This window comes from Papilio machaon, chromosome 25 (assembly GCF_912999745.1).
Source record: "Papilio machaon chromosome 25, ilPapMach1.1, whole genome shotgun sequence".
NCBI lineage: Eukaryota > Metazoa > Arthropoda > Insecta > Lepidoptera > Papilionidae > Papilio > Papilio machaon.
Genome location: NC_060010.1, coordinates 3848724 through 3874730, shown reverse-complemented (window position 1 = coordinate 3874730; position 26007 = coordinate 3848724). Strand labels below are relative to the sequence as shown.

Sequence of the window (26007 nt, the reverse complement as noted above, 5' to 3'; positions counted from 1 at the left end):
ACGTTTACTGACTTAAATAACAAAAGTTTGATTGAAGTAAGTCAGAATTTAACGTAGATTTTGCGAATAATAATTAGAAGGCGATTTAAAAAAAAAATGATTTATATAAATGTCTGATAAATAATTTTTTTTAAAGACTTGTAACATTGTTCTAATTTATGAGCAAAAATGAACTTGAAGTTTCGCGCTGTATAAGATAGTTTTAGAAAATTATTATAACAAACGTCAACGCATTTACGAGTAATCGTGGGTTTTTGAGTCCAAGATCCCAGTTTAAAGCATATTGTTGTATTTGATTTGTCAAAGATAATGACAGAGATGACGATATTATGTTTTATACTGAGATTTTGGTCCCAGTAAACAATGGTAAGAAATCTAATAATCCTGACAAAGTAAACAAACTTTCACGGATTTGTATTTTATTTTCAATAACATATAAACTATTAATATTGCTAAGATATATCTCCTCAGTCCGATACTAAATTGGCAAAGGTTTTTGATAATATTGTCTATCTATAAAATAATCTAGTATTTAATATAAAAATACATATGTTGCGAACATTTTATATTTGTGTTGCTTATAAAGAAAATAATTTTTTACTTAATTTTTATCTATCCGCAAGTCCGCGTTTGTTCCGTGTTATCTACGAAATTGCTGAATCGATTAAACGATAGTATTTTATAAAATCGTTTACGAAAGAATATTTAATAGTTTACTCAGTAAGTTATTTAGTTAGTTTTATTTCGAGATTCTTTGACTCTAGATATCACTAACTACAATGAATACTTTAAATTAATACATATTTTTTAATAACAGGTATTCAAATGTATAAATTCACGTGACATATTTTGATACGATTTTAATATAACTGCGAAATTATTATTGACTGTAACGCTCACAATTTCTAAGAAATATTTATAAAAAAATAATATTAATATGTCCCGATCGAACCTATCGTTTGGGTCAACTATTTTTTTTTTCAAGTCAATTTTAAAGTGTAGGCAAATGAGCATGTTAGTAATTGGAATTCCAAGTAACTTTGACGTTATTAGTGTTTGTCCATTTCCAAACGTAATAAATGTCTAACCATGGGTTTCCGAGACCAAAATCCCCGTTTAAAATGCATCGACGGCATAAAGCGGAAATGTATCTCGAAAATTGGCCCAATTAAATTAACATCAATTGCTGTAACTAGTAAAAAATTAATGAAGTAGTAACTTTAAGACATTCCAATTAACGGTATCAAGCAGTGTTTAGTGTTATAGAAATAATATGTTCCAGAGTTCAACTTCCTATCTTTATTAATTTAGGAGTTATGATTTTTTAGAAATAATTTTTTGGCTCTGGTGTAAAACTAGATATTTTGAGATACCTACGAAAAAATAACTTTCTTCCGTCAATGTTGTTATCTCCATTTTGTTAAAGATATTAACTGGCATGACGATATGTTTCATACAGAGATTTTGGTATTATAAACCAACGGTAACTATGACAATAATTTAAACAGTTTCGGTTTATTTAGTCAAAATTATTAAACAACAACGAGTTTTGCTTGCAAAAATAATATATAAACATACAATAACAAAGATAATATTGTAAGGTATGGATTGGAATTGCCGATAGGCATCTATCTATATATATAAAAGAAAGTTGTGTTAGTTACACCATTTATAACTCAAGAACGGCTGAATCGATTTGACTGAAAATTGGTGGGCAGGTAGCTTAGAACCAGGAAACGGACATAGGATAATTTTTACCCCGTTTTCTATTTTTTTTTTATTCCGCGCGGACAGAGTCGCGGGTAAAAGCTAGTCTTATATATATAAAAGAAAGTCGTGTTACTTACACTATTTATAACTCAAGAACGGCTGAATCGATTTGACTGAAAATTGGTGGGCAGGTAGCTTAGAACCAGGAAACGGACATAGGATAATTTTTAACCCGTTTTCTATTTTTTATTCCGCGCGGACGGGGTCGCGGGTAAAAGCTAGTTTTTAATAATTATCACACGCGGAGTTAACAAAAAAAATCCCCGTCGCCAATGTTAGGTTGCTGCATTTTTATTGATATGACATACCGCAGTTAGCAGTGCACGGTAAAATTAATATTTTCTAATTGTGGGTACATAACAAAGATGTTAGTATTAAAAAATACCTAAAGCGTCTTTTTAAAGTAGATAAAAATGTTTTGTTCCAATTTCCGTGATATAAATTTTCTTTTTCCAATAGAAAGCTCTATTATAAGATAATGATTCAGTCTATATTTATCTCGGTATTTTTTGAATATGCTATTAACGGAGGACTAATGGAGCCGAAAAGTGTTTGAGAATCAGCGCGGCGGCGTAGGTAGGCCTCCCACAAGATTGACCGATTATATTTGATAAAGGTAATTCACTCAAGTGTAACTATATGACAGAGAGACTATTTTACTATTTCTGATCGTCCTATTTGAATTTTCTGAGAGCTCGTTTGGGTTTTGTTTGTTTCTTTGTACGTATTCGTCTTTGTTCCTCCCTCACCCTCCAGGCAAAGTACTAGGGATCCCTAAATCTGACTCCTGAACAAAGAAAAAGGACGCTTGTTACTGAAGTTGTACGAAGTGTGAACGAGTATGGGATGGCGTGTAACTTTGAAACGTAACTTGAGTGTAATTGTTGAAGTTTTAACGACGTTGCAGCGTCACTCAGACTTGTTCCACTTAAAGTTCTTTGATGCGAGCAAGATACTGTTACGATTTACTTAAGTGGGATTTTAAAATCTTGAGATCTTAATAGATTCAAGAAAATGTTATGATTTATGAATTATCCTACAGTATTAGACACCAGCAACAACTTCATCTGTTGCACGAATGGGGGCCCGCCCGATACAATACCACGACCACACAGAAGGCAGGCCTCAAGTGGAAGCAATTCCGCGTATCGTCTAATGAGTGCGTTCCGGAGATCTAATTTTTTCCTTTTCCCCTCCCACTTTGTTTATATTAGGAAATGATGGAAGCGGATTTGATGGAGGAGGTGATGCACAGGAAGGGGAAATATTTCAGTGCGTCTCCTCCTTCGTATATTAAAGATAGACAACGCATCTACTATTTCGAATGTCTATGGGTACATTCGCCATTTCGGCGAATAAAAGTATTCGCCATCGTATTTGCCATCTTATGATATTAAAAATATTTAATTACCCTAGCCTTGGACAGAGGTCTATTAAATATTTATCTGTCGCCTGCGACTTCTTCTGCGAGGAATTAAAAGAACTGAATTAGCCTAGGCTCTATTCCACACTATTTTTATCTATGTTTTTTTTTATATTTAGATCTATGTGTTCCAAATTTCATCCAGATTGTTCAGCCGTTCGTTGGTAACTAACTTTTGTAAAACCCTTCATCCATCAAAACTATCGAATTTATGATAATAGCAAGATATATTTTGATGATGGAATTTCACCAGTATGTTTATATGTGGTTTCTACTGATATAAGGACAGGTTTATTTGTTTTCATTTAACAAGTTCTGTGACATTTAAAACCGATTAAAAAATGGTTCGACGAAAAATTATATCAAGTAATTAGTTTATTTAATTTAATAATTCAATAAAATTCATAAGCGTTTTTTAATTAACTGAAGCAATATTTTTGTTATTGCAGGTGTTTTGTCTTCAAACCGCATCACCGTTGCGGAAGGTGGGAAACAAGAAGAGGTAAATATGTAAGTATCCTTAAAATAAATTTCCTACTTTGAAATATTTTTAAATACGTTATTATTATTATTTTTCGTATACATCATACATCATATAAGTGTCATAGTAATCGTAATATATTACAGATAACTCAAGATAAACGAGTTCTTATTGCTTAAAGCATAAGTATTAATCTTGCTTGAAGCTCTATGTACCCAGAACACAATAGATTTGAACAATAGGTAGCGATTTATTGCATCCGTGGACCGTATTTCTCTGTTGTTATAAGTTGGAAATGCTATTTTACAATTTGTTTCTTAGTAGGAAGGAAGCTTCTGTTGTGAAAATAATTCATCGATTTATAGCATTTTCCAAAGTATATAAAATACACATTCTATCATCTCTATATATTTATTCGACGTTCTTACGGTGAAGGAAAACATCGTTATGCAATCTACACATATTTGAGAAGAAATTCAAAGATATGTGTGAAGTCAATCAACCCGCACTGGGTCAGCGTGGTTGACTATGGCCTAGTCACCCCTAAGTTAGGGTAGGCTTCGAGCCCCTCGGTGGAGACGTATAGTGAGCTGATGATGATATATTCATGATAAAACAAATTCATATTAATAATTTATTGTTTAAATAATAGTAATAAAGATTATTTCAGATAATATTTCGTTCGCTAAATATAAAATTCGTGTTTGATTTTCAGTTGTTGATTTTTCGGTTGATTTCATTCAATCTTTTTGATTAATATTGTATTGTTTGAATCGGCCGCAAAACCACTGATGATTTTCCAATACAATAAATGATAACATGTCCCAGATGTTTCATTCTTTTGTATGTTTTTAAGGTTATATTTTATACATATTTTGCATGTTTTATGAATTTTATAATTAACTAGCTGTCGCCCGCGACTCCGTCCGCGCGCAGTTAAAAAAAAAGAAACTGAAAAATAAATGTTGGCCGATTCTCAGACCTACTGAATATGGTCACAAAATTTCATGAGAATCGGTCAAGCCGTTTCGGAGGAGTACGGTGACGAAAACTGTGACACGAGAATTTTATATTAGGTCCTTACATATGAAATTGGCGTTTTTCGTACTGGCCACTTTAATCACGAATTTCTCCTCTTTGGTAAGGAATTCCAAATTCAAATTTGTACAGCTATAGACTCATGTATTTGTGGTTCGATGACCGTCATTCATTTGTTTTTTTTCTTCTGTTTTTTTCTGTTTGCGTCACTCATTTTACAAAATGGAAAACTTAAAATATCGCATTATTTACGAGTACGAGTTCCGCCGTGGCACTAGTGCTGCGGAAACGACTCGAAGGGTGAATGATGTGTATGGCGGTCGTGTAGCAAAAGAAAACACAGTTCGTTTTTGGTTCCAACGTTTTCGTTCTGGTAATTTCGATCTGCAGAACAAGCCCCGTGGACGGCCTGAGACTCAAGTTGATAATGAAGAGTTGAAGGCTATTGTGGAAACGGATCCATCGCAAACCACGTCCGAGTTAGCTGCAGGCTGCGATGTTAGTGATAAAACTGTTTTAATTCACTTGAAGCAAATTGGGAAGATTAAAAAGCTTGAAAGGTGGGTACCTAACGAATTGGCTGAAGCAAACCGGCAAACGCGCGTCGACTGTTGCGTTACATTACTAAACCGGCACAATAATGAAGGTATTTTAAACCGAATCATTACCTGTGATGAAAAATGGGTTCTTTACGATAATCGGAAGCGCTCAGCGCAATGGTTGGATCCTGGCCAGCCAGCCAAATCCTGCCCCAAGCGAAAATTAACCCCGAAAAATTTACTTGTAAGCGTTTGGTGGACTAGTGCCGGTATTGTTCATTACAGTTTTCTCAAATCTGGCCAGACTATTACGGCTGATGTCTATTGTCAGCAATTGCAAACCATGATGGAAAAACTAGCGGCTAAACAACCTAGGCTGGTCAATCGCTCCACGCCACTGCTGCTTCACGACAACGCTAGACCACACACTGCGCAACAGACGGCTACTAAATTAGAAGAGCTTCAATTGGAAAGTCTAAGACATCCTCCGTACTCCACGGACCTTGCTCCAACAGATTACCAGTTTTTTCGAAATTTGGATAACTTCTTGCAAGGGAAAAAATTCAACTCCGATGGGGCAGTCCAAATCGCCTTCAAAGATTTTATTGATTCCCGTCCGACTGGTTTTTTTAGTAAAGGGATCAATGAACTACCTATGAGATGGCAAAAGTGCATAGAAAATAATGGTTCATACTTTGATTAATTAAATATATTATATTAAAAAATATTCGACTTTTTGTTCCTCCCATACAAAACGCCAATTTCATATGTAAGGACCTAATATATTAGATTATCCTTTTATTTTGTTATTAGTCTGAATGTATTCAATTTATACGGCTCGAAGATTATTTTTAACTACTATAAAATAAAATTAACATCGAAAAAATATGGTAATTCGAAAAAAAATTGACAATGGGACGCCTACAGTGGTCCTAGCACGAATATTTGCGAGAAGCCCCTTCGTATCGTCATCGTCAGTTATGTTAAAGGTAGTATGAGATTTTGTATGTATTTTACGCCCGATAACGTTGTACAAGTTTTAATGCAAATATTGTCAATGAAGATACGATGGCGTTTGTCACAAATAATCGTGCTAGCTTCTTAATGAAGGGTAGGTAGTTCTTCCGTGACTTATAAAATCTTTAAAACAACTTATTGAATTTGGATATTTAGTTCAATTTTTTATCAAATTCGTAAGAAATTTTAACCTAAAGTGTTCAATTACGCATCATTATAAATAATTGTTTGCCTCCGGGGATTTATCTTTCAGACATCTAACTGATATTGGGGAAAATGTAACTGTGTACGAAGAAATCAACGTTATTCGATATACAGAAAATAATGGTAAGAATATTTTATTTTCAATATTATATTTGGGATTTTAATTTCACTAAACGAATGGATGAAAATTGTAAATAGAGAATTTCTTAAATTAAAGTGATAGAGTTATTATATGTCGTAATAAGAAGAATTTTTGATATAAATGTCAAGGGATAATAAAACTAGGATACAATAATAAGAATTTGAAAAACGAGGAAACAGAGTACTTGTTATTAAGTCGAAACCCTTGGTCCGTGGAGTCCTAGCGCTATAAGGATTTTTAAGGAAATAACAAGGCAGCAACTTCGGACAAAGAATTAGTCTAACTAATTAAAAGGGGAACGCTGCCAGTATCTTCGGAACCTTGTTTTTTTTTGGGAATGAGTAGTCACTGTTTGCCTTAAAAAGGCATTTACAGTTTCACTGGGCTTGAGGTAGCCGGGCTCAGATGGCGATTAGCCTACACCTCGTTTAAGAATAACTAGGCTCGAGGACTCCCTCAGGAGCCTCGGCTCGGGCTGTTACTTCGTTATTATTACCGGAAGGTTCCGCCTTGTCTAAAGGCACTCCTTTAATTGATATATTTTAGTTTTTATAGTATATTTTTAAGGTTTTTTTAGTTTTAGGGTTCTTTATTCATATACAGTTAAAGTAATTTTTAGTCAATTAATGTCATATATTTTTAAACAAAATCTTAATAAATTCAACAGATTCAACAAATGCAGGATTAATTCGATCTAAGAGAAGGTTACAGATGGTTATATCACAGCACTTCAGTGAAACCACAGTCTCTCTCGGTGTAGACGTAAGTTAAAATTATTCATATTGCCCATCACATGTTCAAGAAAAAAGTTAACCAAGTTCAAAAATCTATATAGTCTCATCCTTTCCAATTCACACATATAGACAAACAACACATTACGTTAAAACTCGTGAATTTCAAAAAATATCTATTTTTTTATAAAATTTTATAACTAAATTTTGACGTAGCTATAATTATTTAGTATCTAATTTAATGTTTATTTAAAAAATAAATATTTACTTTTAATTTATTCGTCCCTAGTAGGGATGACTACTATAGGCAGGAGGCCAGTAGTAAAATTAAGCCAAAACGTTGATTTATAAAAACTTGTGCGCCGACCCCATTTGATTATTGCTTGGGGATAAGGTCAAAGAGATGAACTCAGAATATATTAGCTACATTTATTTTACAATACCACACTTTAATAAACAATTTTCCGAAACAACCAAATGGAATTTGACGTTCTTCTGTTTGTTTAATTTAGCCATCGGATCGAAACAAAGAATAGGTTTCTAATACCGTAAAAATAATCCATACAATAACATAGTTTTAATGATTTTATCATGAAGTGTTAAGACTTTTAAAATAAAAGAGACAGCAATATCTATTGTACTTTTTTTTATATATTGAAAAATTTAGCGCTTGACCACGATCCCACTCGATGCAGTGATGATGTGGTCTAAAGATGGTACGCGCTAGCTTTGTAGATGCCTATTCACTCTACTCTTGAAGGCCCCCACGTCATACTTGGAAAGATGTTTCATAAGTGTGTATAAATTCACCGCTTTAAAAGTTATTGAGACCCTTACAATTTTACTTATTTTAAACAATATTGCCCAAAAATAGTCTAAGTAAAATTATACTTAAACTTTAAAGTAACTAACAATTTGATTAAATTAACATTAATTAATGTGAGTTAATTTCCGTAGATAAGTTTACAATGCATTGTAAATGGTCCACATCCAGCAAGATTCGTGTGGGAAAGAGACAAAGTAGTGATATCTTCTAATACAGATTCTAGGTAAGTTCGAAGTGTAAATAATAAGTTCAAATGAATTTACATTAAAAATGTATAAAAATACACTAACAAGAAATTAACTAATTTTCGCTAATATAACATAAAAAACTAATTTTCTTTTAACCTTTATCTACAATAAATTAATTTTAAAAAGTGTTATTTCATTTAAATTTACCAGTCAAAATTATTTACATGTACAACTAAAATAATTAAATTGTTTTAGATATGCAATAGGACAAACTATGACGCCAGATGGCGGTGTATTAACACAGCTAAATATTTCTCACATAAGAGTCGACGATGGAGGTCTCTATTCGTGTGTAGCACATCATGGGGACGCAATGGTTGCCCATGAAGATAGAGTTAATGTTTATGGTAAGCATAGTCAAATGAAATAAAAAAAAATTAGGATAGCCTAATTTTAGTCTTATTAGGAAAGGATAAGTGGATTTGGTGGAAGTGGAGCATAGGAAAGGCAAATATCCTGTTTCTGTGCGTCACCTTCTCCGTTTATTAGAGGTAGGCAACGCATTTGCTTTGCGGATGTCTAGGCAACGGACGCCTCGCTATTTAGGCGAATTCAGGTGGACGTTTGCTCCGTTTGTTTGTTAAATGCATTTGGCAGAGGCCCCACCCCAAGAGTACAGCAAGGGGAAATTTAATTTTCTTTCCCGTCCTTTGTGTATTAAAGGTAACTAAAGCGTCTATCTTTTAACTGGTTGAAGTATATGTGCTTTTTAGAAAAATCAAGTGATCACTTGCTCGTTTGCCACCTGTACTACTGTAAAAAATGTTTTTCAACTACTAGAGTTTAAGTAATCTATTACCATTGTATACACCAGGTCCGCCGTACATAAGAACAATGCCACCGTTCAAGGTTCAAAGTGGACAAAGTGTAACGCTTCGATGTCCATATTACGGTTACCCTATAAGGTAAACCAACAAAACAGTACTTAAATAAGATTTATACTAATGAACAAGTAAATAATACTGTCACTTACTTTTTAAGGGATATATCATGGGAATTTAAAGGAAAAGAAATCGTTAAAGATGGTTCACAAAGTCATCGTTATAAAAGATTTATAAACGATACTGCTTATAGTATAGAAATATTTGGAAGGAAACCTAAATTAAGACAGAAACGAGAAGCAGCTAGTGTGACAGCAGATGGAGTGTTAAATATAGTTAAAGTTAGTAAGGTTGATAACGGTGCATCTTATGCTTGCATAGTCAGAAGTCCTTCTGGTGAAATGGCAAAGAGATCATTTGAACTACAAGTGGTTGAAGCACCGCAATTAGAAGATATATTACTAGCATCAGATTTACAAGAAGGACAAATTGTACAAATACATTGTAATCTTAAAAGTGGTGATTCTCCGGTTTACTATTCATGGTTGAAAGACGGTAAAAAGATACCGCCGTATTTAAAGGTAAAAACAATCCCATTATAAAGTAATATTTTCTTTACATCATTTTTTAGAAACTCAAAGTACAGGAATAGTTTGTTATCCTTACAGATTGTGGAACGCAGCTTAGAAGTGTTCAGCGTTTTAATAATTAAAAATGTTTCACTGGATCATTGTGGGACATATACATGCGTTGCTGCGAATCACGTAGCAAAAGTTAATAAAACTGTAAATTTGTACATAAAAGGTACATTTAGTAACAATTAATTTTATTGTTTATCCAATTATGTCGTTCGTTTAATATTAATATTTTTGTTTTCTAAAGTTGCTCCCAAATGGAGTGAGGAACCTCGGAATACTTCATTGCTTCTTGGCAGAAGCGGTCATGTGTCATGTAGTGCGAACGGATATCCACAACCACAAACACATTGGTTGAAAAAAGACGGTAGGTGGAAAAATTGATACTCTGTACGAAAATGGTACGGGTAGACGCCCATGGATCTACCGAAGATCCAGCGGGAAAGTACGATATCAGGAAATAACATTAAGGGTTCAAAAGTTGAAGTATTGTAACAGAGGCAGGTTCATCGAAATGAGAAAAAAATTTGAAAAAGGTCTCCGAGAAAAAAATGAGAATTTCAGAATCTCTACAAAATTTTAATTTATTTTGGTTACTTTTAGTGATATCTGACGCTTGGAGGCCAGTATTAGAAGTTGCTGGTGGTGGAGTTCTGAGTCTATCAAATGGCTCGTTAATTTTCGATGCAGTAGCGCTTTCTGACGCTGGTCTGTACACTTGTCATGTTGAAAACGGCGTCGGTGAACCTTTAAGCAAAACTGTCTGGATATCCGTTAATAGTAAGTTAAATACATCTATATACTTATAAGTTGACTCCTCCTTCTACCCTTTGGGCTAGCGTTTCCGTGAAAACGATGATTATACTTTCTCTAAGAATTGCGTTCCCATAAATGCATTTATTTGATAGTTTCTCCGAAAATAGTTTCATGTATCATATATAAAAGCGATTGAAGATTAATTTTCGATTATTATTTGTATGTTTTTGTCGTAGAACCTGTAACATTTGACATAGTATCAAGGAACATGACTGCAAAGCTCGGACAACATGTAGCAATAGAATGTCAGGCGAGGGGAGATGATCCTATTAGAATAATGTGGACGAGAAACGGAAAACCAATAAATCCGTTGACACAAAGGTACACCATAGTCGATTAATAAATAAGAAATTTTGAATTGAACGCAATATCTGATCAATAACTACTTCTAATGATAATTACCATGATATAAAAATAACTGCAGAAGTCTTTAGAGAGTTATACTTATCTTTATTAATTTTGAGGAAATTATTCAGACGAAGAGGACAAATTACATACTAATGCTTCAAGATATGCTACGAAGCATAGAATACCAACTTACAATTTTACCGATTTTCAAAATTTAGGTTGAATTGCTTGGTATAATTAACTAGCATATCTAAGTACATTGAATTTATTTTTGTTATAGAGTAAAAATATCTGAAACGAAATCAGATGATGGCATGACAAATCTTTTAGAAATTTTACACACGGAAACCAGCGATGGTGCTATATATCAATGTAGAGCAGGAAATCCTTACGGAGCCGACGTGTATAGCGTTTATTTGACTATTTTGGGTATGAATATAAATTACATCACTCACTTGAACCTTTGTTAAATTTGTTTCAAAATTTTGAATGAAAATTTTATTCGATGTACTTTTGTTTTATTTTGTTCATGTACTCACATATTTGTAAATTATCAACTTTTATTTGTACATCATCTCCATTTTGAATATTCGAGTTGATATCAAATTAACTTTAAAGTGAACTAAATCATGAAACAAGCCACTGAAGAAAAGATATATTGATCATATTTTAAGAAAACAATAAAATGTTTCCTTACTTTTAGAACCACCATTACCGCCATCAGATTTATCTGTAGATTCAATAAAAAGTCGATCTGTCAAACTGTCATGGCGAGACATGACCCGGTCACTGGCTCAGTTTTACAATTTACAAATTGCGACCAGTCAACGTTTGTCTTGGAGTAATGCTAGAACAATAAATGTTACCAGGTAAGTCAGTAATTATTATTAGTAAGAACTTCGTCTTTAGTTTGACGAATTGGATTAGACCGAACACACCTTCTCAATTTTAGCAGATACTCTGGTTCTTTACCAAATAAGTCTTCTTTTGTTTTTTGACAAAACATTGTTTTCTAAACATCTAACTAAATAGAATTCTAACATTTGTCTAGGTCAGATGAAATACGTCATATGATTGAGATAGGCGACTTAGTACCGGCCACTAGTTACACGGTGAGAGTGGCGGGTGGTAACCAAGCTGACCTCAGCTCGTACTCAACTCCAGTTAAATTTACTACAACAGAAGAAGGTAACATTAATAGCTGTTCTACAAAATACTGCCATTGTTCATACAATCATTTAAAATGCTAAGCTAAGCTATCATTCAATTTTGTTCTTTAGTGGCATATCACACAGGTATTCTATTGCTTATTGCTTCCCAACTAAATATTATTAGGGTCTAAAAATTAATTCCTGGGATAACAGAAACGAGTTATAAAAAATTGATTTTTGATAAATCATCAGTGACGTTTTAATGATTGATTTATTTGCGTAGCCCCATCATCACCGCCGTTGGGAGTACAAATAGAGCAAACTGACGGTCCCGGGGAACTACGAGCAAGATGGCTTCCACCACCGGCTGACAAACACAACGGTCTCATCATTGGCTACAGATTAAGAGCTGTTCCACAACTAAATGGAGTAAAAGGTTTGTTAATGCACATATTAATACAGTTTATAAAGAGGGTAGAATAAATAAAATAGAAGAAAACAAGAACTAACGTGTAATCAGTAACAGATCCTTGTCCATAGAAACTGCTACCTAAGTGGCCATTTAGGTATACAACAATTAAGTGTTTGTGACAAAAAATTGAAAATTTTGTATGTGAACAGAAAATCAAGACGTAAGCGACAAAATCATCAAAACATCATCGCTTTATTCGAAACAAGAAACTATTATTACAGGACTTCTTAAGGGTGTCAGGTAAACAATTTTTTTTATACAATTGTTAATCTTCAAGAAATAGCTTGAGATTGCTACAATTTGTAAATTTTTTGTTCAGATACGCAGTTTCCATAGCGGCTTTTAATGGCGCCGGCGCGGGACCATTTTCAATACCAATGTTTCAAGACACGAGAGAAGGAGGTATTAGAATTTAAAATTTAACCAATTAGTAGATATAAAAACCAAAATTTAACACAACTTTTAAATTTATGATTTTTGATTGCGTTCGTTAACTTCGTTCTTGTCTTTTCAGATTACTTCAATATTAATACTTTATTTAATTCGTTTTCATCTCCGGAGTATTCATTTCACAATAAGTCAGGATAATAAGTTTATTTATTTTTGGTTAAACATCTGATTTTTTGTTTCCATCTAGCACCGGAAGAAGGTCCTTCATCAGTGGAGTGTGGCGGCGTAAGCTCGACCGCTCTCAGAGTTAGCTGGCAACCCATCCCACCTCACAGACAAGCTGGAGCTCTTATAGGATACACCGTATTATATGCGGCACAAGGTATGTTAACAGTACTCATTGTTCTTAAGTAGCCCTGTGTCAACATGTTCCTGCTGTTATATCTGTGGTCAACATATGATTTCGTTTTTCATACCGATGTTGATCATTTCAGTGACTCTTTTTTTAATCATGTAACTCTTTTATGAAATATCACTGATGTATTGAAAAAGCGGTTGGCATATTAAGCGAGTCGCTGCTCGTTTACCCCCTTCTAGTATAAAAAAAAACCTTTGCTATAATGAATAAACTAATTTATTTATTTATTTAAAAACAACCGCATAGCATCCTTACAGTATACAACCAATTTGACACTATACTCACTTTACATAATAGTTTACACGATAACATATTTTATAACAACAGTAAATAACACATAACAATGACAAATAAAATAAAAAAAATAAAAACATAAATAAACAGTACAAGAATATATCAACGCGTAACTATACCATAATGTTTAACCACCTGACCTATTTTACCACCCGCCTTTAAAGTATAACGAGTAATAATATAAAATTAATAAACATAATACATATAGTTGAAGTGCTAACTTTGAACTAACTCACCAAACAAGCGCTACTGTAAAGGATTCCTTTGAAATGCTTTCTATAGTTCAAAATTTATGTAAACGAACAAAACTTGCCAGCTCGACAATGGCAGAACGCGACGTCTCTAGTGACAGAGCTGCGCTTGCAAGGCCTGTACAAATACACCAACTACACGGTCAAAGTCGCAGGATTCTCAAACTACGGCACCGGACCATTCTCCTTTCCTATTGTTTGCGCCACACTTCAGGATGGTGAGTACTTTATACTTTTACACAAATTTTAAAGCCAATTTGTACTTTTCAAAGTGCTTTAAGAAGTAAGGACGCATAAAGTGTGCTTTCGCCTTCTTTCTTTGCAACATTTTTTAATCAAAAATACTTTAAGGAAAATTTTTTATCGAGTTGTAACTTAAACTTTACAACATATTTGAGTACGCCTTCTTTTAAATTTAGTCCCTGAAGCGCCAGCTGAGATCAAGCTACTGTCGCAGTCATCTACCACGCTGCTTGTCAGCTGGAAGAAACCAAGGCAGCCCAATGGACGATTGCTCCACTATACTGTCTACTGCAAGCCAACTGCAAGGTAAATAATGTTTGAATATCCATATATGAATTACGAGTAATATTTAAGACTCCGAATTAAAAAAAATGCGTCCGCACCAATAGTACGACAAATGTGCACTAAGAGACTGCTCAGAGACAGCAGACACCTCCGAGTAAAGTCGTCAGGGTTTTAAAGATGTTTAAAAACAAATTGGAAATTATTGTGTCATATTGTAGCAACGACGGACCACAAATACTTCGTATAGATGCCGAAGAGACTGTAGACGTATACGAGAAAACGCAGACAATGGAACTCAAGGCGCTGTACGAAGGTCGCCAGTACGATGTGTGGGTGACCGCCAGTACTGCAGTGGGAGAGGGACCGGAAAGTAAACATGTTACAAACACACCATCACAAAGAGGTAAGGCAGTTGATGTTCAGTCAAAGAATTAAGCTTTCCTACTTTGCTGCAAACTGTCTCCGTGAGCTATATTTTACTATGTACGTATATTTGAATGGCGCATTATGCACCAATTTTATTGTAAGCGTCCCTAAAATTTCACCGAAATAAAGTTAGGAAGTAATAAACTAAATAATCATACTCTAAAGATAGCGCAGGAAAAAACAAAATACTTAAGGACACAATATCTTTCCTTACCCTCTTAATAATAATAAATTTTATTTATTTAAATCCAAAAGAGATAATAGGAAAGTATGTTGTTAGAGTAATTGAACTTTACTGAAACAGTATTTCATATAAGCAATTTAATAGACGATTGGTTCGATGGCAATTATTTTCAAGCGCTTCAATGCTTCCAAGGGCACGTTCGGTTGTTGGTTAATATTAATTACTTCACTGACGTACATTAATTCTTTTTTTGTTTCAGTTCGAATTGTTTAATGTATATTGAAAATTCTTCGAAAAAAAATTTCTTCGCTTTGTGTAGTTTTTAATAAACAATTTCGTTCACGTTTCACAAGTATTGTACTTTATTAGTTTACATATTCGAAAAGTTAAATACTTTATGGAAAATTGGTTTTATATGCCTATAGCTGTTGCCCGCGACTCCGTCCGCGCGGAATTAAAGAAAAAACGTAATAAGTAGCCTATGTGTTCTTCCAGACTATGTTCTACATCTGTGCCAAATTACATCAAGATCCGTTAAGCCGTTCCGGATACCTTCAAACAAACATCCATCCATCCATCTAAACATTCGCCTTTATAATATTAGTAAGAGATAGGTATGAAAAAGAAATATAACTAACGTGTCATTTGATTCATGTTTTTGTGTTGGACATTTTTATTAATGTCCAGTTGATGAGCCTAATATTTGAAACAATTTTATTTACACAACAGTGGTGGCTGGTGTGGCATCGCTGGGAGGTGAAGTGACGGTGGCAGTACGGAACTCATTGCTTTTGGAATGTAAGAGCGTCGGATCTCCTCCACCAAGGACAGTGTGGTATCACAACCAGAACATCATCACTCACCATCCACGATTCACAAGGAATAGAGATGATAGTTTACTGATCAAGAGTAAGAATTGCTTTTATCAAATTTCAATATCTTAACTTTCCATACAAGAAACACAAGACTTATATTTCAATAAATTCTTTTTCTTTTCCCTGCATCACTTCGACCTATTATTACTTAAACAGTCAGATGAATTTTTAGTATCTTTAAGACGACCCATGTCAATATGATTTTTTATACAAAAGTAAATGGGCCAGTCGAGTTTGTGTCACTAAATGTGTTATATAAATGATGAATTTAAAATTAAATCTGATGGATTCGTAATTTAACTAGTACAGTCCTTGCTTGGTTCATGATATACTAGGATTTCATTTAAAACTTTTCTTACAGGTATTGATCAAGCTTTAAGTGGAAATTATACTTGTTTAGCCAAAAACTTGTATGGATCGGATTCTGTAGTATACTCAGTAAGAGTTCTACCTTTACCTGATCCACCTGCCTTACGAACAACACCTTATAAAGATTCTATAGTTGTAGAATGGGATGAAATCAAACTACCAGGAAACGATTCTTTAACATACGGCATAAGTAAGTTAATACTTGTGATTTTAAATTAATGTAGAAATCCCAAGATCTCAAAATGAGGTCAATTTCAGAATGATCTGAAACTTTGACGGAGAGTAGCAATAACTGTTAACACGAGTTATGTTCAAATTTTTTAAAGTAAAAAACACATTATTCGGCACAAATGGATTTCATCGTTATTTTTCCTTTTCTCATACCTTCAAAATCTTCATCTCACTTGTTAACTTTGTTTAACTTTTAAGTTGATGCTTTTACTATGTCCAAGATAGTTGTAAAAATCAAACAATTAGGATTTCATAAACAATTAAGACCCAGGAAATTTCTAGGTTATAATTTAACATGGCGTGAAGGTGACGGACCTTGGCAGGAGGCGTGGCCAGTGGCGAGGGAAACTCGTTTACCAGGAATGCAGCATCATGCATTGGCTGGTCTTAAATGCGGTACAAAGTATTCAATACGAGTTACAGCTACAGATAATGTTGGCACATCAGCTCCGGCCCACGTTGATGTCACTACTCTAGGAGGAGGTAATTACCAACGAAAAAAGGAAATCCTTTTTTGTACTATCTACTAAATTGAAAATAATTGACGATAAACATTATTAAAGAAACTATTGGGATAATGTGGACACTACTCTTGTTCTTAGCAAAATTAAAAGCCGTATCATTTTCTAAAATAATGTTTTTATTGACAATTGCATGTTTTTTTTTTAAATTTCTTAGCCCCAGTATCACCACCTACAACCGATTGGCTCTGGAGTAATGCTACACATATCTACGTTCAGCTCAGTGGCTGGGATGATGGTGGTTGTGACGTCACCAAATGGGATGTAGAGTACAGATTGCTTGGTTCGAATTTATGGCATAAAGCAGAAAATAGAGCGGTCCGTATATTTTTTTTTATCTCATGTTAATAAATGTTTTGTTTATCTTTTCGTGACACGTTTGCCTAATAATCTCAAGATGTTTATTGATACTTCAGATTTAAATTATATCTCATTGTTTTCGGTTTTTTTAACAATCTTTCTGTATAATATCTCAGTCAAAATTTGTGCGATATTATTCATCTTTTAGCCTATGGAACTGAATTTGGGTTGGGGTTTCATTGACAATCATTATCAGTCACCACCATTGCGATCGCTACCTGCGTCCTATGCGGTAGGTTCTCTGGCGCCCGGGAATTGGTACGAGCTGAAAGTGACTGCAGTTAATGATGCCGGTACAGCATCCACTATCTACACTTACGCTACTAAAACTATTGATGGAGGTAAGAACAATTTTTGATTTTTTAAAAGATTATTTAAAAATATTTTCCAAAACCAAATTAGTTTATACAGTTATTGAAACAGTTAGAAGAAAATTTCATCAAGAAAACACAATAAATAAATTCCTTATGATATACTAAATAAAGGTATTTCGCGCGGATGCTGAATTAAACCGAATCATAAATAACTTTCACGTAATGCTTACTTCGTCTCGAGATAAATTTTGTTGAAATTCTGACATCAAATGAATTCTGACAGACTTTATCATTGTTGATGGAACAAAGTTTCGAGTTCTGCGCTCATCAAAACTTCAGTTATTACAATCTTTAAGAACTTCGCCGGCTTCGTGCTGTAAGGAAATTTTTATAACGGGAAAACATTATGAAGAGGAATAAAATTTTTTATTTTAATTCTATAACGATTTAGGTTTCGAAAAAATTAAGGATTCCAAGCTTATATTCGACGACTGGCAAACCTTTCTTTATAACAGTTAATTTCACACGATTGGTTATTCTTTTTCTTAATTTAAATTGATTTATTTAATTTCTAGTAAACTTTAACTAAATTTACGTTGCACAATTTTTATTAGCAACTGAAATCTATATATCAAATTCTAAGAGTAGCTTACACAAACAGTGTTCATTCTCTTAGTACTTATTAGTGTATCAAAGGGACTAAAGTTACGTTGGCATTCAGGTAAAAACATTCTTAACATAAAGCTTTCGCTATAAAATGTCTAACATGAACCTAAAATTTACGTTTAGTTTTTTTTTTGTTGAAAAGTTTAATACGCAAGCAGATCTATTTGTCGTCGATAAAAATCGAACAATTATTTAGAAGTGTTTTTATGACTTCTTATTTAATTACAAACTAAAGGTTCTTTGTGGTTCGTGACTTTGTTTTCCATTTAAAAATAAGTAGCACTAGTTAAGACAGTTTACTTTATTAGTTATGTTTATTTTAACATTTTGTTGCTTAATTAAATTGGAATTTAACATCAAATCGTTCAAGTCGATGTTCAATTACTTTAACAGACTATGACCGATTACGATGATTAATTTTTAACCGACTTCTAAAAGGAGTAGGTTCTCAATTTCGTCTGTATCTATATCTTATTTCTGTGCTTAATCTAATTAATTTTCTTGTTGCAGAAGAAATTGGACCTCCTTCAGAAATACTTGATCTGAATATGCTTGTAATTATTTGTAGTTCTATTCTCCTTGTGGTATGTCTTCTGGCTTTCATCTGTATATTATTTAGAAGACACAGGTAAGTTATTCATCATTTTAATTATTAATAGTCAAATGAACATTGGGATTATGTAATTTACATTGTTTAAACTAATTAATTCTTTCAAATTCGCTAAGAGAATTACATTTTTCCAAGTTTCAAATTTCGCATTTTTAAATGCGATACTATTCACTAAAACATTTTTCTTAACTTAGACAAGTGAAAGATACATGTGTAAGCAATTGCTTTTAGACAAAGTTACGCGTCGCAATACCGACACTCGATTGCTGATGAAGTGAAGTCGCGGAATGAGGCGATTGCCACGCATACGGAACATAAGGAGAGATACGCTCATACACCTAGAATTTACACATCTCCAATACACCCGAGGAAACCTACAAAGAATGGTACGATAATTTCATGAAGTCTAATGAGTAGAGTTGTTTTACAATAACAAATTTGTTAATGTTACAGTAAAGCCACGAACACAGATGAATAGTGCCATACCACTTAGTGCAATATTAATTTTCAGTTTTACAGTCAATTAATTCAAAACTAACTTTAGATATTTCACTAAAAGCTTTTAGATTCATTTATTTAATGTTTTAGAAATGTTTGAAATCAGTCCGTACGCTGAATTTGCGCTTGGGTTCCGTACATTTGATCACGTCGAGAATCAAGATTTGCCGAGTCGGTTGCCCGGGAGACCAAGATTTGACACGGGTACGTTGCCCATAATAAACTTTGTCACAATATTTGCTTTATAAAATAGAAAGAAACATGGTTGCCTTTTTTGTTAAAAAAAATATTACCGAAAGATGTCAACTTTCAATATCAAAGCCTGTCTTCGAACTCTTAAAGTAAATTTTTGCCTTCCACTTTATTCGAGTAAACAGGAAAATATTAACATTATTAATGCCTGGTAAAATAAATAATGGAAATTGAAACATGTTCATTATATTTTCCTTAGAAACGAGTTTCCAGAATCGCTCGGAATCCGACGACAGCGACAGTACTTCAAAGGCCACCGTTACAGCTGTACCGAGACGTAAGTCATCGGAATATTAAGATATATTCTAGAAATTATTTAGTATCCAATTAAATATTAATCTATAGCCAATATTAAATTCATCTAGTGATAATAGTAGCAATCGACCGAACGATTTTCTTACTCTGGTCCATACCTACAAAGTAACTAAAAAAAATTGAACCTTATAAATCACAGATATTAATTTTAGTGGTAAATAAGCTGATATAAATAGAGTGCTAATAAGACGTTTGTACCATTTCACAAATGGCTTATAAGCCAGAATTACTTTTAAATTAATTATGTATTTTATCATGAATATTATTTTCCAGGGCACTGTCGCACGCCACATCACAGATAACAAGAAATTAAAACATTATAAAATAAATACTTTTGAAAATTTAATTTTATAGTGAAAGTTTTGAAACAATCATATCATAACCAGATACGTTGCCAAATAAGTTAGAAGTGTAGACGTAGGTTAAAGGATATCAACCTTTATTTTATTCGACTTAAGAGTCTTTTTTGGATTAACCAGAACAATGCCATTATATTATCTTTGTTCAAAGACTGAAGTTGACTTATAATTAGTTATATCAATTACTAACGAAACCTTTGTTTAGGACAGGCACTCATTTGCGTTTATTTACCGCGCGGAGGATTAACGCAACTGGATATATGGCCTTATGTCTTTTAAATGTTGTGTTCATTCCACTGAACTGCCAATCATTTTTAAGGATTATTCACTTTATTAAGAAATCTTTTCGACTATTGTCTGCTTATATAATTTTTTTAAATAGTTTAACTCAATGTTCAAATAGCTCTAAGCTTTAATTTAGAGCGCAATGTGTGCACAAATCCTCTATTGGCTTGAACGACTAGAGTCTAAGCCACAACGCGCCAATTTGAGTTGAACTAACTTTAAAATAGATGTAATTTAATTTTGAATGTTTTATTAAATATTGTATGTTTTTTTTTAATTTATAGACCTATATTCTAGTCATGTATAATTTTGTTTAAAAATAGTTCTAAGGGATACATTGTTTTTTTAGCTGCTAATAATTACTGATATATAAATACCGTACTCTTCATAGACTGTTATAAATTTAATGTCTTATTGTCGTAAATAAATGTTTGCAATGTCAATGTTGTTTTCTTTTCACTATTGTTACTAACGAAGCGTCTCTACTTTCCAGGCTTATTACCAAGTCAATAACCGAGACAAAGACTTACTTACTTATCTACTAACTTGTAAATTATTGGAACATAATATAATACTTAATAGTTAGAAATTTTGATTAATTCAAGAAGTGCATAGTTTCTGAGTTTATCCCGGATCTTCTATGACACAAGATTTTTTTTTTTAAATTAAAAAAATACTAAAACACGATTGACTGTATGCATAAGATATTATATACGAGGGCTGATTGATAAGTATCCGGAATGAAGAAGAGAAAAAAGAGATATTTGAATAAATTTAATTTATTTTTCTACATATGTTCCTCCTAGCTCAATACACTTAGACCAACGCTTCTCCAGGGCCATTATTCCATTTTTATAAAAAAAACTGTCAAGTCCTTCAAAATAGCCATTAACGGCGTCAATCACTGCAGTGTTGGACGAAAATTTCTGCCCTCCGAGCCATTTTTTCAAATTTGGGAACAGATGGAAGTCGAAGGGGGCCAAATCTTGCGAATATGGCGGGAGGGGCAGTAATTCGAGGCGTAACTCTTTAATTTTTGCCATCGCAACTTTTGCAGTGTGGACCGGTGCATTATCGTGGTGGAACAATATTTTTTTCCTATTCAAGTGGGGTCTTTCTTGTTTCACTGCGTCACTCAACTTTTGCAACAAGTTTGCATAGTATGGGCCATTTATTGTTTTCCCCTTTTCAAGGTAATCCACATAGATGACACCTCTAGCATCCCAAAATACGGTTGCCATAACCTTGCCTGCCGATAATGTCGTCTTCGCCTTCTTTGGTGCGGGTTCGCCGCTTTTAGTTCACTGTTTAGACTGCTCTTTGGTCTCCGGCGTGTAGTGGTGGATCCAGGTCTCATCAACTGTTATAAATCGACGAAGAAATTCATTGGGATTCCGTCTAAAAAGTTCCAAACACTCCTTTGAAACATTCACTCTTTGTTTCTTTTGCTCGTCGTTCAAAAGCCGCGGCACACATCTGGCACAAACCTTTTTCATAGATAAATGCTCATGTAATATGTTCAAAACGCGTTCAGATGAGATGTTCACAATTTGGGCTATCTCCCTGAGTTTTAATCGACGGTCTTCTAATACAATATTTTTTATTTTACTGACCATTTCTGGGGTAGTTACCTCATTTGGTCTTCCGCTACGGGGAGCGTCATTGCAGCTCGTTCGTCCTCGTTTGAATTCTGCCACCCAAGAGTGGATAGTGCTAAATGAAGGTGAAGAACCCCCTACCACACTATTCAACTTAGTTTGAATCTGGGTCGCCGATTTCCCTTTTAAAACATAGAACTTTATGACGGCACGAACCTCCGTTTTCTCCATTTTCATGAAAATGAAAACTGTCTCACTATAAAGCTGAATATTTTTTAAACAAATAATTATTATTTCCTAAAATTACATGTATTGAGATCGTAAAAGACTGCAAATTACGTTTCTAGTAAAATTTTGTTTTATTTCTTTTTTTTTTATTGTCGTTTCGGATTCTTTTCAACCAGCCCTAGTAGGAATATACATAAGGACATAAGCTTACTTATCAAACTCCTTAGAAAAAAAACGAATAACACCTCTCTAGACAAGATCGGCTCATTTGTTTAGGTATCAATGGAAATTATTTACATAAAAACTTACAAATAACCACGAAAACTTTATATAATGATTCTAATAATAGATATTTCAATTTTTGATATAACTAACAAGATTACTTTTTACTTGTAATTTTATGATAGAGGCTTTAGTATATTTAAAATCCGTATTCCTTAGAACAAGTTTGGCCGCTCGTATACTTTCGTATCTCATTTAAAAGTTTTTCGTGTTTACGTCACAATGATTAATGTTATTCCCGAAAAAGTTCAAGCGAAGAGTAAAATTGTGGTAATTCTTTATCCATTTTGTATGAACTTTATATTGTTAAACTACATTGATTTAGTATTTTAAAATAGTTTACTGATAAATGTAGTAAAATACAAATATAAACAAGATACATACATATATTAGAACCTCCTTCTTTTTTGAGTAGGTTAAAACCGACTAATCGATGGTTCCTAGGAATAATGTGCAAATTGACAACTTTTCAGAAGAGGCTCTCAAAGTTTCAACCATACATGAAAATAGGCCGCATATATGAAAATATGCTATTTTACTTTATTAAAAAAAAACAATTTCAAACAAAATGCATTCAAAAGTACCATAAAAAACAATCTCAAACAAAATGCACTCAAAAGTAACTATAATAAATATAATATAAAGTAAATATAATATTAAAGCCAAAGTAAATATAATATAATACATTTTATATTTGAGATGTATGAGACATACTTACGTTTATGTCCCTACTTAGGCCGAAACCGACTCCAAAATAACAATAATTATACAATATAGACATGTTACAAGAAAGAAGAGAACTTTCTTTACAGTTTAGAGGGTTTTTGAAAGAGAGAAGAAAGAAAGAAAGAAGTTTTCATGTCATTATTTTGTTTCTTTTTAGTGCATTTTGTTTGAGATGGTTTTTTATGGTACTTTTGAATGCATTTTGTTTGAAATTGTTTTTTTATGTTACTTTTGAGTGCATTTTGTTTGAGATTGTTTTTTATGGTACTTTTGAATGCATTTTGTTTGAAATTGTTTTTTTATGTTACTTTTGAGTGCATTTTGTTTGAGATTGTTTTTTTTGAAGTCGCCTATTTTTTTTTCTTAAAATTTTTGTTTTATTTCACAATTTTTAGTGAATTTGAAGTTTAATTACAAATTTCCTTAATACGTATAAGGACATAAATAAGACAAATAAAGAAAAGGACTTTCCTATTTAATATGTGTGTACTTCAAGTCAAAAACTAATTTAGAATACACCAGATAACCACTTATCCTTTAAACAATGAAATAATTATCAAAATCGGTATACAAATTGAAAATTAACGAACTAATACATCGTAGCGTGCCTTTAATTTAGTCCAGCCGCGCACCGCCGTAGAATTTCGAATGCGCGTAGTTTTTAATAATTTAATATCTTCCAAACTATTGATCAGAATTACATAGTTTAAAGGCTAATGTAATCTGCATTTAATACTCTAGCCATCAAACATATTTATTTGGATAAGGATTCATATCGAATATAATATAATAGCGCCGTAAGCTTACGATGCTGTTTTTCGTGTGCATTTTAATCGAAGTTTGTTTACAATAACATGGTTTTTGTGAGACATCCATAGATGATAGATATATGCCACCTGAGACTTTTATTTAGCAAATTTAAGGATCTATGATTACTCCATTTATCATTTTAATGTAGGTCATATAGTTTGACCTACGTAAGCCCAGAAAGCAAATTTGTGCTATTCATTGTAACGCGATGTAGCATTTTTCGTTTCCGCGTAATTTTATTCTTACGATATCACCTAAACTATTAGACAGAATGATATAGTTTTAATTGCAAATATAATCTACATTAAATTCTCTTGATAATGAACATGTTTATTTACATAAGGGTTAATACTGAACTTGAATAATAGCGTCGGAAATAGGGCATGAATTTAATTAATGTTTCGTAAAGAAAAAAATGGTTATTGTGAGAAAACTATAAAAGATAGATATATGCTATCGCGGACTTTTATTTAGCACATTTAAAGAGCTACAATTCGCCATACATCATTTTGATGTAGGTCTTATAGTTTAGCCTACGTAAGCGCTGAAAGCAAAAATGTCCCTAATTTTCGCAACAAATTTTGAAGCTATATTCAAAATCTACTAGTCTTCTAGTTATTTAAAAAAAAAAATGGGACCCACCTGCAAGCACTTCCTTTCGATTAAAATAATTTTTATCAAAATCGGACCACCAGGGACGGAGATTCGCGGTAACACACATAAAAAAAAAAAATTCAGTCGAATTGATAACCTCCTTCTTTTTGAAGTCGGCTAAAAATAACATTTACACCTGTACATGTGTATTTTGTTTAATGCATGTTATTAACTAAACTAAGAGGTAGTTTTTAATACAAAAAAGTAAACATCATCAATTTGTAACTTTAGCCCTTATACATAGGATCCTTCGTAATATCTTTCGTATAATAAATCTAAATCTATATATATAAAAGAAAGTCGTGTTAGTTACACCATTTATAACTCAAGAACGGCTGAATCGATTTGACTGAAAATTGGTAGGCAGGTAGCTTAGAACCAGGAAACGGACATAGGATAATTTTTACCCCGTTTTCTATTTTTTATTCCGCGCGGACGGAGTCGCGGGTAAAAGCTAGTGCTAAATAAATGTTCGAACCCAGAACTACTACAAAGTAAATCGTGTTCTAACCCTACTGGTTTCAGCTATTTCGATACTCAATTAACCCTAACGATTGTTCACGACCCAATTATACTTCAAATCGATATCCGGTCCAGAAATAAGACGGCGTTTATATCAGGTATATCTATTTGCAAGAGATTCGAAGTTACTAAAATATAGGTAACATTTGCTTGTAGTACTGCTATTTTTAATACCTTCAATATTAGTGACTGACTCTGTGGCTTTTTGCACATCATAATGCCATTGTATGTTGATATACTGGTATAAGAACGTGAATAAGAAGTTCATAGAACTAATATTCGTGGTATAGAATAAAATATAGAGGCTTATTTTCAGCAGTAGTTCAATAGACTGATAATGGCTTCCAACATTATTATTGTTGACTGAACAAACTTCATC

At 33.1% G+C, this 26007-nt stretch overlaps 2 protein-coding genes across 2 annotated transcripts; one reads left to right on the top strand and one right to left on the bottom strand.

Annotated features, from left to right (window-relative positions):
• The first annotated feature begins 6504 nt into the window (after positions 1-6504).
• Positions 6505-21045, top strand: LOC106710195 (Down syndrome cell adhesion molecule-like protein Dscam2). Its single transcript, XM_045684178.1, has 30 exons — positions 6505-6595; positions 7282-7376; positions 8303-8394; positions 8615-8766; positions 9234-9324; positions 9401-9821; positions 9909-10044; positions 10123-10242; positions 10479-10655; positions 10868-11012; positions 11320-11468; positions 11743-11908; positions 12091-12227; positions 12474-12626; positions 12812-12902; positions 12982-13064; positions 13300-13434; positions 14081-14233; positions 14435-14564; positions 14762-14946; positions 15883-16062; positions 16390-16587; positions 16911-17111; positions 17307-17467; positions 17658-17850; positions 19000-19117; positions 19331-19485; positions 19688-19801; positions 20049-20126; positions 20438-21045. The coding sequence occupies exons 2-30, from the start codon at positions 7326-7328 to the stop codon at positions 20464-20466; spliced, it is 4194 nt and encodes a 1397-aa protein (XP_045540134.1). The 5' UTR covers positions 6505-6595; positions 7282-7325; the 3' UTR covers positions 20467-21045.
• Positions 21046-22109: 1064 nt separating this feature from the next.
• LOC123722414 (protein GVQW3-like) lies at positions 22110-22637 on the bottom strand. Its single transcript, XM_045684124.1, has one exon. It carries the CDS (start codon positions 22635-22637, stop codon positions 22110-22112), a length of 528 nt encoding a protein of 175 aa, XP_045540080.1.
• Between the last annotated feature and the right edge of the window lie 3370 nt (positions 22638-26007).